General features: G+C 41.6%; 1 protein-coding gene across 8 annotated transcripts in view; it reads left to right on the top strand.

Moving 5' to 3' along the window:
* The window catches only part of LOC139156879 (dystonin-like), a 400,586-nt gene that overhangs the window by 64,888 nt on the left and 321,094 nt on the right, over positions 1–14,604 (top strand). For all 8 annotated transcript variants that reach the window (XM_070733016.1, XM_070733011.1, XM_070733010.1 and 5 more), the window contains one exon: positions 6,396–6,457. In XM_070733016.1, the coding sequence (XP_070589117.1) occupies positions 6,396–6,457 (62 nt within the window). The remainder of the gene's footprint in view (positions 1–6,395; positions 6,458–14,604) is intronic.

The following is a 14,604-nucleotide window of genomic DNA, read 5'->3' as shown; positions in this document are numbered from 1 at the left end:
AAAATATATGGCGGCCACACGCACAGTGCTGGAATTCGGCTTCTCCACATGCTCAGAAGGATTTTTTTTAAAAAATTCACAAAAAAGATGGTGACGCCCATGAACTGACACCAGCCAATCCCGTTTGGTGATGCTATTGTGACATCACTAGTGAATTGCTACTGGAACCGGGAGGAACCTCCCCCTGCTTTTCCAGTTGTCTCTCTGCATTGCCTGGGTGTGTATAAGCAACACTTCTGAGAATGCCTGCAAAGCAAAGTGGTTTTGCATGCTTCGTTTATTTATTTGTGACAAGTGTATGTTGCCAACTCCTAAAGAGTTACAATGATTTACAAAATTCCATGTAATGTATTTATAAATAAATACATTAAAACAAATTACATTTAGTTGGACAGTCGTTTTGTGGAAGTCATTTGGGGATAATCTTCAAAGCACAAACACTTCTGTCTGTAGGCATTTTATCACTTTGAAAAGAGCTGCTTTATATAAAAACACCCTATTAAGTACCTTACAAATCTTAACCACAGTTGCACTAACATATAAACTATTTTTCTTCAAACCATGATATGACTAGAAACCTGGATTCCAAAACACAACCCAGCTTGGAAGAAAACTGTTTTTTAGGAAGTTGGTTTGTTGGATTCCAATCATATGGCATCATTTTCTGATCTCATTCTCTTATTTTTGAATATAAACCGAAAGAAAATACATCCCTTCTTATACTGTGTATAATAAAGGGAAAGTCCCAAACTGGAGGAGACCAGCAGTTCTATAAGTTTGTTGGGTCAGGTTGCATTTGAAAGGTCAGGGTTGAGTTGAGTTTTCTAAATCTGAATTGTTTTTTTACATAAATTCTTGCAGTGTACCTTGAAGTACTGTAGTCAGAACATAAGAATTAAATTGTCAATTTCAAGGTTTCATCTTGAAATCTAAAATGTTTATAAATTGTTTTCTAAGATACTATATTCTAATCAACAAGATACTGTACTATATTCTAATTAAGTTGCTATATGTGTGCCTGGGGAAAACTGTAGTGTGATCCTTCACTTGGCTTTATAGAAATCAATGTTTTCCTTCAATGGCAAATTTAAGAAGCACAGACTTCAACTCCTAGAATTCCTAAGCTAGCATGCTGGCTGAGGAACTCTGGGGAACAGAAGTTTGCACATCTTGCAAGAATTTATGTAAAAAAACAACAAGAGGCAATACAATTTAGATTTTAAAAGCTGCATGTTTGACAGTTCAGAAACCTTGATATACAGTGATCCCTCGATTTTCGCGGGTTCAAACTTCGCGAAACGGCTATACCACGGGTTTTCAAAAAATATTAATTAAAAAATACTCCATGGTTTTTTTTTCTATACCACGGTTTCCCCCACACAATGATGTCATACGTCATCACCAAGAGTCACTTCTTTCTCTCTCTCGTTCTTTCCTGTCATTCTCTGCTTCAATCATTTTCTCATTTCTCTTTTTTTCTCCCCTTTTTTCTATCATTTCTCTCTCTCTCTACCTTCTACTCTCCCCCCTCTTGCTCTCTCTCTCTCTTTCTCCCTCTCTCTCTCCCTCTCTGTGAGAACGCCTGCCCCGCCTCTCCTGCAGCCCCCTCGCTGATAGCTGGGACGAAAGCGCTCTCAGCTAAGGGACTGTGAGAGGGGCGGGGCGGGCATTCTCAAAGCACTCAGAGCGGCTAGCGGCCGAATGAGGAGGATGAGAAGCCGTAGCCGCCAGCGCTGCTGCAGGAGGACCCGTGTCCAAGAAAGCTGGAGAGAGGGGCGGATCGGGCAGGTGGGGGGTAGTGGCGAGGGGGTCGGAGGCGCTGGGGGGGCGGGGGCGGCCGACATTCAAAACAATCTTTGCCGGCCTACGCACTTTCGTCGCTCCCCAACTTCAAGCCCGGCTCCTTGCGCGGCCTTGGAAAAGGGTGCTTGGGGGTAGTTTTTGGCTGTCCATAGCCAAAAATAGTGTTTTTACTTCCGCATCTCTACATCGCGGAAATTCGACTTGTGCGGGCAGTCTGGGAACGCAACCCTCGCGAAAATCGAGGGATCACTGTAAAGCCTAGTCCAAAAACTTTCACTCAAGGAGGGGTGTTGTGAATATCCTCTAAATATATAGTGCCCAATGCTGCAGCATGGACATATCACAAAAGTACTACACGGACTACATTGGTGCCAGTGTGTTTCCATGCCCAATTCAAGATGCTAGTTTTTAACCTTTAAAACTCTTCATGGCCTGAGAACATGGTGGACTGCTATTTCCGAATTACATCAGCCTATCCTATTAGATCGAGCATGCTATGGATTCCATCTGTATGAGACCTGCATGTTTGACATTCTCTCCTGTGGAACTTATCTAATGGAATATCCCTGCGCCTCTAATTTACATTAACTCCATAATTTGCTCCATACATTAGCATTTACATTAGCTCCATAATATGCACCAAGACAAATTCCTTGTGTGTCCAATCACACTTGGCCAATAAAATTCTATTCTATTCTAAAAATTCTATTCTATTTTTAATGTTCTGTAAGTTCCTCAAGACATGGTTAAGTCCCTAGATTTCAGGGTCCCATTTGGTAATGGCAACATTTTTAGATATCTCCCTTAATGTAGGCGACTTACTTAGTTGCTTGCTTGCTTACTTACTTACTTCAGGGGTCGACAAAGTTGTTCAGAATCTAGGAGCCAGCCAAAAAATTTAGGAGCCAGAATTTTTTTTAAGCAAACTTGGTTTTTTGCCGAGTCTCCACCTGACATCGCTTTCACCCCCTCTGTCTCCTCCTTCCTCTCTCATCTCTTTCCTTCCTCTCCCTCCCTTTCTCTCTTTCCTTTCTCTCCCTTTCTGTCTATCCTTTCTATCTCTCACCCCTTCTCCCTCTTTCATTCCCTTTCTCTCCCTCCCTTTCTCTCTCATTCCTTTCTCTCCCTCTTTCCTTCCTATCTCTCTTTCTTTTTCTCCCTCCTTCATATCTTCTTTCTCTCCCCCTTCCTCCCTCTTTCCTTTCTCCCCCTCCCTTTCTCTTCCTTTTTCTCTATCCTTTCTACTTCTTACTCTTTCTTTCTCTCCCTCCTTCATTCAATTTTCTCTCCCTCCCTTTCTCTCCCTTTCTCTCTCTTTCCTTTCTCTCCCTCCCTTTCTCTTCCTTTTTCTCTATCCTTTCTACTTCTTACTCTTTCTTTCTCTCCCTCCTTCATTCAATTTTCTCTCCCTCCCTTTCTCTCCCTTCCTCCCTCTTTCCTTTCTCTCCCTCCTTCATTCAATTTTCTCTCCCCCCCTTCCTCCCTCTTTCCTTTCTCCCCCTCCCTTTCTCTTCCTTTTTCTCTATCCTTTCTGCTTCTTACTCTTTCTTTCTCTCCCTCCTTCATTCAATTTTCTCTCCCTCCCTTACTCTCTCTTTCCTTTCTCTCCCTCCCTTGTTCTCCCCTGGGGCTGCCTGTGCCTGCCCTGCACCACCCAACACGGACGGACAGCCCCCGGTCGTCGGTTCGTCGCCCCCCACCCCCCCACGGAGGGAGATCAGGCTGGCGAGGGCGGTAGAACTACGTCACCAGCCACTGGAGGGAGATCGGGCTGGCGGGGGCGGCGAATCCACCTCCCCAGCCGCGCGGAGGGAAATCCGGTAGGCGGGCGGGTGGCCGCGGCTCCCTGCGCGCCCCTGGAAAAGCGTACAGGGAACGGTGCCCGGGGCCGCTTTAGCCGCCCCCCGCTCCCCCCGCCATCTCCCCGCGACTGCCTGTGCCGCTGCAGCCGCGGCCCCCCCCCCCGCTCCCACCGCCAGTGCCCTCCCGCCGGGCTCCAAAGGACACTTGCCGATGACGACAGGGAACCTTCAGCTGGGCGGGCGCTGCCGTGCCGGTGCCTCCGACCTCCCGGTTCCTGCTCGATGCCGCGGTTTCTGGCGCTCTCCTGCTGGGCTCCAAAGAAGGAAGGCGGGAAAAAGGCGCGAAGAATGGAGCTCTCCTTCCTGCCTGCCTTCTTTGGGACCCAGCAGGAGAGCGCCAGAAACCGCGGCATCGGGCAGGAGCGGAGAGGTCAGAGGCACCGCAGCGCCCTGCCCAGGCGGCACACCGGTTGGGAAACGCTGACATACAGTACAGCAGGCAACATTTTCTAGGCGCCAGACAACATTTTCTAGGCGCCACTGGCGACCAGGCGCCTGGGTTTGTCGAACCTTGACTTACTTAATTATTAATTAATTAATTAATTATCTAATTTATATGCCGCCTAACTCCTCAAGGACTCTGGTTGGCTTACAACAAATAACAATATTTAAAAGAACAATTTAAAAAATAATTATAAAACCCTAGTAAAAGCCATACATATCTATCAATATCTCTCATGGTTGGATCTAGATGATATCTCATTTGGTCAATGGCCCAAGGCCTGCCGGAAAAGCCAGGTCTTTACAGCTTTGCGGAAGGCCAGAGGGTTGGGGAGGCTTCAGAGGCAGCTGGTCCCAGAGAGCAGGAGCCGCCACAGAGAAGCCTCTTCCCCGCTGCCCCACCAGTTGGCATTGTTGGGTTGCTGGGAGGTATACGGTAGGAGGCAGTCCTGAAGATAGTCTGGTCCTAAGCCATGTAGGGCTTTATAAGTGATGACCAACATGGTTGCTGTTATCTCTCTCTGTGTTTATGATTTGTATCATCTAATGTTTAAATGTTTTAAAAAATGATTCTCTGTATTTTTATAAGATTGTTTTTATACTGTGGTTTGATTTGATTGTTGCATATCACCCACAATGATTTTCTGTTAGATTGTTGGCATCTGTATACATTTGATAAATAAATGGGAACTGTTTCATAGCTAGCAACTATTAATTTATTAATGTTTGTACCTCCTGCTGATGTAAGAACATGAATCATAAGGTATGCTTCTAAGTAAATTCTGTTATAAATCAAATCCTATAATATCATAAATTATAACATAATCATAACTGGGAAATTTTATTACCCTATTGGGAAATCTATATATGTGGTGCTTTTTAAAAAATTAAATAGATTTTAAAGTTAGAGAACTTTCCTGCTGTGAATGCTAAAGATAATCTTGTCAGGTAATCCTGGTTTAGCAAAAACTGATTGTGTAACAACCAGTCAAAGTTATGATGGGCTAAAAAAACTGTTGCAACCCATTGTCAAAGTTATGATTGTATTTGGGTGCTCAGTAACTGACTCGCATTTATGGGAGTCTCTGCTCATAGTCGTTCATGCCCTCATCACCTCGAGGTTCTACTACTGCAACGCTCTCTACATGGGGCTACCTTTGAAAACTGTTCGGAAACTTCAGATCGTGCAGAATGTGGCTAACATGGGCTTTCCCAGATATGCCCATGTCTCGTCAACACTCCGCGGCTTGCACTGGCTGTCGATCAATTTCCGGACACAATTCAAAGTGTTGGTAATGACCTGTAAAGCCCTACATGGCACCAGACCAGAGTACCTACGAGACCGCCTTCTGCTGCACGAATCCCAGCGGCTGATTAGGCCCCACATAGTTGGCCTTCTCTGGGTCCCGTCGACAAAACAATGCTGTCCAGGGGAAGAGCCTCTGTGGCGGCCCTGGCCCTCTGGAATCAACTCCCCCCGGAGATTCGAACTGCCCCTACTCTCCTCGCCTTCTGTAAAATGTTGAAGACTCACCTTTGCTGCCAGGCGTGGGGGAATTAATCTCCCCCCTTCTTTTTTTCGCTGACCTTTATTATGTTTATGTTCAGTCGGACTGAGTGTGTATGATTGTGTAGCAGATAGGTTTTTATAACAATGTATTTTAAATTAGTTTTTTTTAAGTTTTTAACATTGTATTTGTATTTATATTGTATTGCTGTTATGTTGTGAGCCGCCCCGAGTCTTCGGAGAGGGGCGACATACAAATCTAATAAATTATTATTAAATTATTATTATTTATGACAGGTTGCAATGTCACACAGTCATATGACCATGATTTGCCAGCTTACAGAATTCTTTCCTTGATTCTGGCAAAAAATGCCCATTCATGAAAATGGATTCACTTAATAATCACATGGTTCCCTTAAGAGAGGCCTGCCAGGCCCAAAACAGGGCAGGGGCCTGGGCGGTGATCACGTATGAATGCGCAGGGAGTGAGTGGGGGAATTACATAGGTGTGAACACATGCATGTATGTTATCCTGTGCTCCCTCCCTTTTGGCACCACAAAGAGGTGTGACCACAAAAAGGTTAACCATCAGTGATACAGAATAATACATCCAGTCGCTTGACCGAAGTTCCTTTTTAAGTCTAATATGCAGTTATTTCTCCTTTAATCAGTTTATTTGAAACAAAGAGCAACTTATTTTCCATTGTTCCAATTATTACTTCCTGCTTCTAATTTTAGATATACTGACTTTTTTCTTTTTTTTCTCTTTTTTCCCTTCTCAGATGAACGGGACAAAGTACAAAAGAAAACATTCACAAAATGGATAAACCAGCACCTCCTGAAGGTCAGAATATTTAGATTCATTCAATTTTTGCAATATATTGGATGGTATAATGTTTTACCCTGGCGTTCTGGGATGGAATAGAACATTTATTTAATATATTTTAAAAAACGATAGTACTCAACATGATGATAAGCAGTCCAGTTCCAGACATTCCTGTAAGAGGCTGTTTTTCTAGATTACGCCTGGTCATCCAGCTTGATTATCTTATTTGATGAGTTTTCTTTAGAGAAAATTTCCTTAACCTCTGAATACTGTTCACCTTCGATTAGCAAGGGAACAGGAGGGGGAGTTTTATCTGGTCGAAGTGAGGAAGTTTGTTCAAGTTTCAGTAAACACAGGGTGAATTCTCTTAAGGGCTTTGGGCAGCTCTAACTATACTGTAACTGGGTTTACAATTCTTACAATAGGAAAAAGGTTCACCTACTTAGTGTGTAGATTTTTTTATTTTTGAGTAGTCTGTAGGTATTTAGTTGAGAGGAAAACCTTATGTCCCAATTGGTTATTCCTTGGTATAACTCTTTTCTTGTCAGTTTGTCTTTTATCTGCTTGGGGAGCTTTGATCTAGCATCTCGCAAGTAACAGGCCAGGTAAATTGAAGTTTTGAAGTGGGTTTATTTTTTATAATTTTCAGGAATGCTAAAAAGTGTGTTGTGTTCTGAGGCCAGACAACGTTTGTATAGAGTTTCGTCCTTATTTTTCTACATAGTAGAAAGTTCTTTTTGTGAGCACTACGTATTTGTATCATGTGACGAGGAAGGCTGCCCAATGCCACTCCTTAATTACAGCTGGTGAGAGGTTGTGATGGGTCCTAAGTTACAGAATAATACAGATTTCATTGGAGCAGTCAAAGAGGTTAGTTAATGCAAGGTGTGGGTGTTGTAAATTGTTCACAGGGTATAAACTTGAATTTGGGTTACAAGATTTTGTATTACTCTATACAGTGTTCCCTCGATTTTCGCGGGTTCAAACTTTGCAAAATGTCTATACCACGGTTTTTCAAAAATATTAATTAAAAAAATACTTCGCCGGTTTTTCCCCCTATATCTCGGTTTTTCCTGCCCGATGACGTCATATGTCATCGCCAAACTTTTGTCTACCTTTAATAATTTTTAAAAAAATAAACTTTAATAAATAAACATGCTGAGTAATAATCTAAATGGTTGCTAAGGGAATGGGAAATTGCAATTTAGGGGTTTAAAGTGTTAAGGGGTGGCTTGTGATACTGTTCATAGCCAAAAATAGTGTACAGTGGTACCTCAAGATACGAACCCCTGGTCTTACGAACAACTCGTGATACGAACCCGGGGTTCAGAAAAATTTTGCCTCTTCTTACGAACTTTTTTCGAGTTACGAACCGGCGTTCGGAGACTGCTGGGAAGCCACGCGGCTGTTTTAAAAGGTGACAGCCGGGCGGCGGGGCTTCCCAGAAGCCTCCCGAACGCCGGTTCGTAACTCGGGGTTCGGGGGGGTGCTGGGAAGCCCCCCAGGCCGGCTGCAACCTTTTAAAACAGCCGCGCCGCTTCCCAACTGTCTCCTGAAGCCGAACGCTAAAGCCGAACTTCCGCGTTCGGCTTCAGGAGACAGCTGGGAAGCGGCGCGGCTGTTTTAAAAGGTCGCAGCCGGCCTGGGCGGCTTGCCAGCACCCCCCCGAACCCGGGTTCGGGGGGGTGCTGGGAAGCCCCCCAGGCCGGCTGTCACCTTTTAAAACAGCCGCGCGGCTTCCCAGCAGTCGCCGAAAGCCGTTTTTTTTGCGGGGGTTTTTTTGGTTGCACGGATTAATTGACTTTACATTGTTTCCTATGGGAAACAATGTTTCGTCTTACGAACCTTTCGTCTTACGAACCTCCTCCTTGCACCAATTAAGTTCATATCATGAGGTATTACTGTATTTACTTCAGCATCTCTACTTCGTGGAAATTCGACTTTCGCGTGTGGTCTTGGAACGCATCCCCCGCGAAAAGTGAGGGAACACTGTACCAGAGGTGTCAAATTCTATTTCATTGAGACCTGCATCAGGGTTATGTTTGACCATGGGGGGGGGGGGGGCGGGATTGGAATGGGAGTGGGCATTGGTCAGCTCACTGTCAATCATGTCAGCGGTGCCTATGGTAACCCAAGTTCTCTGCCAGCAAAAACGGATTCTCGAGCTCCGTTTTCACCTGCGATGGCCTTCTGCAACCCTTTGCCAGTGAAAACAGAGCTCGGGAGGGATGCACGAAGATCTCCTGAGCTTCATTTTCACTGGCAAGAGGCACCGTTCCTTTGCTGTTCCCAGGGAGGCCCCACAGGTCAGATCTAAGCACCCCGTGGGCTGCATCCAGCCCCTGGGCCTTGAGTTTGACACCCCTGCTCTATACAATATATAAGTATAAAAATTATATCATGTTACAGTTATATGTATTAAACACGCACAGTCTTTGGCACAAAATCTATACAGATAGATTATTATTTTTGCCGTCCATTAAATATTGAACAGTGTGGTACTATTAACGTATTAATTTATTCTCTTTGTAGTGGTTGTTTGCGATAAAGTATTGATTGGCGTAAACTTTGATTAATATTTTATTACTTAACCTTGTTAAAAACATGTGTGCTATTTTACCAACTACAGTCATCTGAAAGACTTTAAAAGAATCAATATATTATTCATTGAGATGTTTCTTGTTATCTGGATAGTGCTGCAGTATGCTGATTAAGCTCTAAAAACATTGGCTTCTTGCCACTTCTTTATCAGCTGTGACGTTTATTCCAGCTTGGTTCTATTTTTGGTTACATTAAAAAATAGATAAGAAATATCTATTATTTAATATATCATGCAATTTTCTCCTGTTTAAAAGACTGATGTTTTATTATTTATATGTTTCAGTTGCATGTCACACTATCTCATTTTTGAAATAAACACGCAGCATACATATTATTTTCTTATTCTTGCTCCAACTATGGTAAGGACATAAAAGTTCAGGAAACTTTTTTGTATAGTGTGTGTGTGTGTGTGTGTGTGTGTGTGTGTGTAAAAATGTGTGGATGTTTTATAAATGTTGGGAGAATCAGCTGAGGGATATCTTTCTTAAAACTCTTTTTGTCTGAAGTTTTCTTGATCCCTATCCAAAACATATCTATTTTCTCATCTATATGACTGACCTATAATAATAATAATAATAATAATAATAATAATAATAATAATAATAATAATAATAATAATAATTATGGGTCAATAATAATAATAATAATAATTATAATTATTATTATTATTATTATTATTTATTAGATTTGTATGCCGCCCCTCTCCGCAGACTTTGGGAGTGGCTTTTGATTGGAAAAATGATAAATAAGTCAACCCAGGAAATGAATATGAGAGGAGGAGAATAATCTCATAGGCACGAAGCTTGTGAATCTTCTGATTATAGTTCCAACAGATTATGTATGAAGAAATAGTTTTGATAAGTTTCTTAATTTGTTTTGGATTGGATTTATCATGGAAAGATAGCATTCATATAGATGGCCCAACTATTGCAAAAATAATGGGTTTTTTTTACCACCAAGTAAATTATACGTTGGTTTAATTTGGAGAACAATTAGGAGGATTTTGAATGGGTGGTTGTGTGGTTAAAATGAATGGCCATATTCCTGATTAGGCTATATAACGAGTATATTTACTGTTAAGGATTGTGCAGAATGACCACATGCACAGAGAAAATGTGGGGTTCCAGCAAATATCCAGGAGATATGAGTAATATTCAGTCACACAAGATAGATACATTAAAGTTCAATTAGTGTGCATAGACTTAAACAGTCTAGTTATACATATTCAAACCAGTCAATGTCTCTTAATACAAAAATAATATTACAAGCCTGTCTTTGTCTTATATATCAGACATACATTACAGCTTACAGATACAGTACACCAAACTATCATTGAATACACAGATCTTACTACATCAGTCACAGTGAATCAGCAGAAAAAAACAAGAGCAGAGAGAGAGAGAAAATCATGCTTTCTGGCTCCCTCTAATGGCAATTTGCAGCACTACCTCTTAAAGCTATAGTACTTGGTACATACAAGCAATCATTGTTAGCTTGTTTATATATTGCCAACCCAACTGTCTTGTTTCATGCTGACTTTGGAGATATTAGAAACAAAGGAATAGTAGGTGATTGTAGACTGTTACTGCTGAAAGGGTATAGTGTTTTTGAAGATTCCTGCTGTACCTCTTCTACATTAACCCTTTCTCTAATGCTTAAAAAGGGTGTTATTTTTCTTCTTTGCCTAGTTTCTTTTTTTATCTTTTCATCCAATTTTCTCCTTCCATTTCTCTAACCTTCCAGCTGCTAGAGAGGCAGATATTCTTTCTGCTTTACCTTCATCCATCCTGTTTTTCCCCCTTCTTTCTTTGTGCTTATGAGTCACTTACCAGAATAATTTCGGTATGTGTGAAAGAATGACTGATAATTATAGGTAGAGTTTATGAAGTGCTTTTATAAACAGGGTATCTTATTTATTAGCTTTAACCAGTATTGATTGATTCAGTTGATCTTCATTTTTTTATCCAAGCCCTGCTTGCTTTCTGATGTGATGTCTAGCGGGTATACATATCTGTGTACACAAAAACACATTTGACTATATTGCTGTCACACATTTATTGAAGAACACTCAGGCTAAGTTCTAGCCAGGTGGCAATTTTAGAAGACAAAACAGAGAAACTTGCTGTGGTTAGCTCTGGCCCAACTCCTGTCCCAAGGACTGTGGAGGTGGATGTGGGAGAAACATCAAAATGTCATCGGCCAGTGAATTATCCTCTGAAGAAGGAAGTGTCGTTGAGATGGAAGAGGGGGGCTTGGCAGACAGCCCAGGAAGAAGCCAATCCTCCTTATCTTCGTTAGATTCTGATGAGGAAACAGTGATAGACCCACGCATGCGTAGAGTTATGCATAGGAGAGAACAGCTTCAAAAGTATTACAGGCGATAATGGAGTTCACCTGTGGTTGGGTGGGGTTCAACTAATTAAGGCTGCTGTTAAATGGGCAGCATGCCAGCCTTGCAGTGTGGAAGATTATCTGATTGTACTTGTTGGACCTTGACTTGCCGTTTCAGGATTTGTTCTCAGGACTCTGTTTGGATTTCAGGACTTTGGCCATAAATCATTGTGAGTTTTACAACGTCTGAAGAATAGTGGATGTGACACATTTCACAGTTGGAGTTTTTTGACTGGAGTTTTTCTTGTCTTTATTATCTTACTGCATTCAAGTGTGCTTTGTTTTTACAAGAAATCCCTTTGAATGTAAAAAGGGAGTTTTGCTTCTATTTTGTTTTGGATAAAGACATTCTTATTGCATATTCCCGTGTGTGTGTCTGTTTTGGCTATTTTTACCTTTAATTGAAGGCTTGTGTCATAAGCCGGCAGAACAAAACTAGACATTGCACAAAATAGTTTTATAAATTTTGTCTTTAACCTTGAAAATGGCATCACGGTCCAGAAGGTTGCAAATGCCATTATAATATATCACTGATTATTAGTTTTGTAAGGTGCACAGACTGGTGCACCAGCATGAGATGGATCCAGGTTTATGAGATAGTGTATTTGATAGATCTGTGAGTCTGGTTTCTAATACAAACATTAAAATAGCAAAGAAAAACTGAAGCCCAACATTAACAAAATATGATGTGCAGAAATCAATTTGCAAAGACCTGTGCATTTGAAAACCAATACCTTGGTGTGGACTATGAACTGTGTCAATATCCCTAAAATGTCTGTTTTATTACGTGTAAGCAGTGTCCCCTTGTTCTTATGTTCACTTTCCTATTAAAAACACTTCCCTCCTGAACCTTATTTAACCCTTTGACATATTTAAATGTTTCGATCATGTCCCCCCTTTTTCCTTCTGTCCTCCAGACTATACAGATTGAGTTCATTAAGTCTTTCCTGATATGTTTTATGCTTAAGACCTTCCACCATTCTTGTAGCCCGTCTTTGGACCCGTTCAATTTTGTCAATATCTTTTTGTAGGTGAGGTCTCCAGAACTGAACACAGTATTCCAAATGTGGTCTCACCAGCGCTCTATACAGCGGGATCATAATCTCCCTCTTCCTGCTTGTTATACCTCTAGCTATGCAGCCAAGCATCCTACTTGCTTTCCCTACCGCCTGACTGCACTGTTCACCGATTTTGAAACTGTCAGAAATCACTACCCCTAAATCCTTCTCTTCTGATGTTTTTGCTAACACAGAACTGCCAATACAATACTCAGATTGAGGATTCCTTTTCCCCAAGTGCATTATTTTACATTTGGAAACATTAAACTGCAGTTTCCATTGCTTTGACCATTTATCTAGTAAAGCTAAATCATTTACCATATTACAGACCCCTCCAGGAATCTCAACCCTATTGCACACTTTAGAGTCATCGGCAATTACAAATATAGGTAGTCCTCGACTTATAACTACAATTGAACCCAACATTTCTGTTGTTAAGCAAGGCAGTTAAGTGAGTTTTGCCCTGTTTTGGAAACTCCCTCCCTCAGTTGTTAAGCAAATTACTGCAGTTGATAAATAATTCCTGCAGTCATTAACAGAGTCTGTCTTCCCCCATTGATTTTGCTTGTTGGAAGCCAGCTGAGAAGATTACAAGTGGTGGTCACATGACCCGGGTATAATGTGATAGCACTTATATACCCCTTCATAGTGCTTTACAGCCCTCTATCAATAGTTTACAGAATCAGCATATTGCCTCTAGTAATCTGGCTCCTCATTTTACTTACCTCATGAGGATGGAAGAAGGCTGAGTCAACCTTGAGCCAGTCAGGATCGAACTGCTGACAGTCAGCAGAGTTAGCCTGAAATATTGCATTCTAGCCACTGCACCAGGACGGCTCCTATAATACAACTATCATAAATACATACCAGTTGCCAAGTGCCCAAATTTTGATTATGTGACCATAGGGATGCTTCACCAGTCATAAGTTTGAATGGTCATTTTTTTCCCCCCAGTCGCGTTGCGACTTCGAATGGTCACTAAAAGAATGGTTGCAAGTTGAGGATAACCTGTATTGTTTTTTATTATAATTTTCTGGAAGAGCTAATTGGCTCTTCGTTTCTATTTAAGAGCCAGTTATATGTATCAGAATAGTTAGGAATACTGATTTCCAGACTGAGAGGGGCGGCATACAAATCTAATAAATAAATAAATAAAATAAATTAATTCGGTGATAGGATAGGACTGAGCTGATGAGGAGAGCACATGAATTGCATTTGCTCTGTTAGTATTTTGATCAAAATGACTATGTCCAATGTGATGAAAGTTGACAGGACTTATTTATTTATTCATTGGATTTGTATGCCGCCCCTCTCCGCAGACTTGGGGCGGCTAACAACAGTAATAAAACAGCATATAATAATAATCCAATACTAATCCAATACTAAAAACAGTTAAAAACCCATTATTATAAAAACCAAACATACATACAGACATACCATGCATAAAATTGTAAAGGCCTAGGGGGAAAGAGTATCTCAATTCCCCCATGCCTGGTGGCAGAGGTGGGTTTTAAGCAGCTTAGGAAAGGCAAGGAGGGTGGGGGCAGTTCTAATCTCTGGGGGGAGTTGGTTCCAGAGGGCCGGGCCACCACAGAGAAGGCTCTTCCTCTGGGTCCCGCCAAGCGACATTGTTTAGTTGACGGGACCCAGAGAAGACCCACTCTGTGGGACCTAACTGGTCGCTGGGATTCGTGCAGCAGAAGGCGGTCCCTGAGATAACCTGGTCCGATGCCATGAAGGGCTTTATAGGTCATAACCAACACTTTGAATTGTGAGCGGAAACTGATCGGCAATCAATGCAGACTGCGGACTTGATTAGGAGAGGGGCAAGGCTGAATGAAGCAAGGCTGGAATTAATATATTATAATATATTATATTATATATTTGATTTCTATGCTGCCCCTCTTTGAGGACTCGGACAATATTTGGATAGGGTGGAAAAAGTCCATAATAGTAACGTGAGTGGTATGTGTAGCACATAATAAACTCTGAATGTTTACACATGATTATATTTTAAAGATTCTGATTAGGGCTAACCCACATAAAGAACTGTGTAATGTATCTCTAGTTGCAGCACTTTTCTTTTACTCAGTGGAATTGGCCATGATACAATAA

Source organism: Erythrolamprus reginae, chromosome 1 (genome assembly GCF_031021105.1).
Source record: "Erythrolamprus reginae isolate rEryReg1 chromosome 1, rEryReg1.hap1, whole genome shotgun sequence".
Taxonomy (NCBI): domain Eukaryota; kingdom Metazoa; phylum Chordata; class Lepidosauria; order Squamata; family Dipsadidae; genus Erythrolamprus; species Erythrolamprus reginae.
This window is presented reverse-complemented; position numbering and strand designations above follow the sequence as displayed.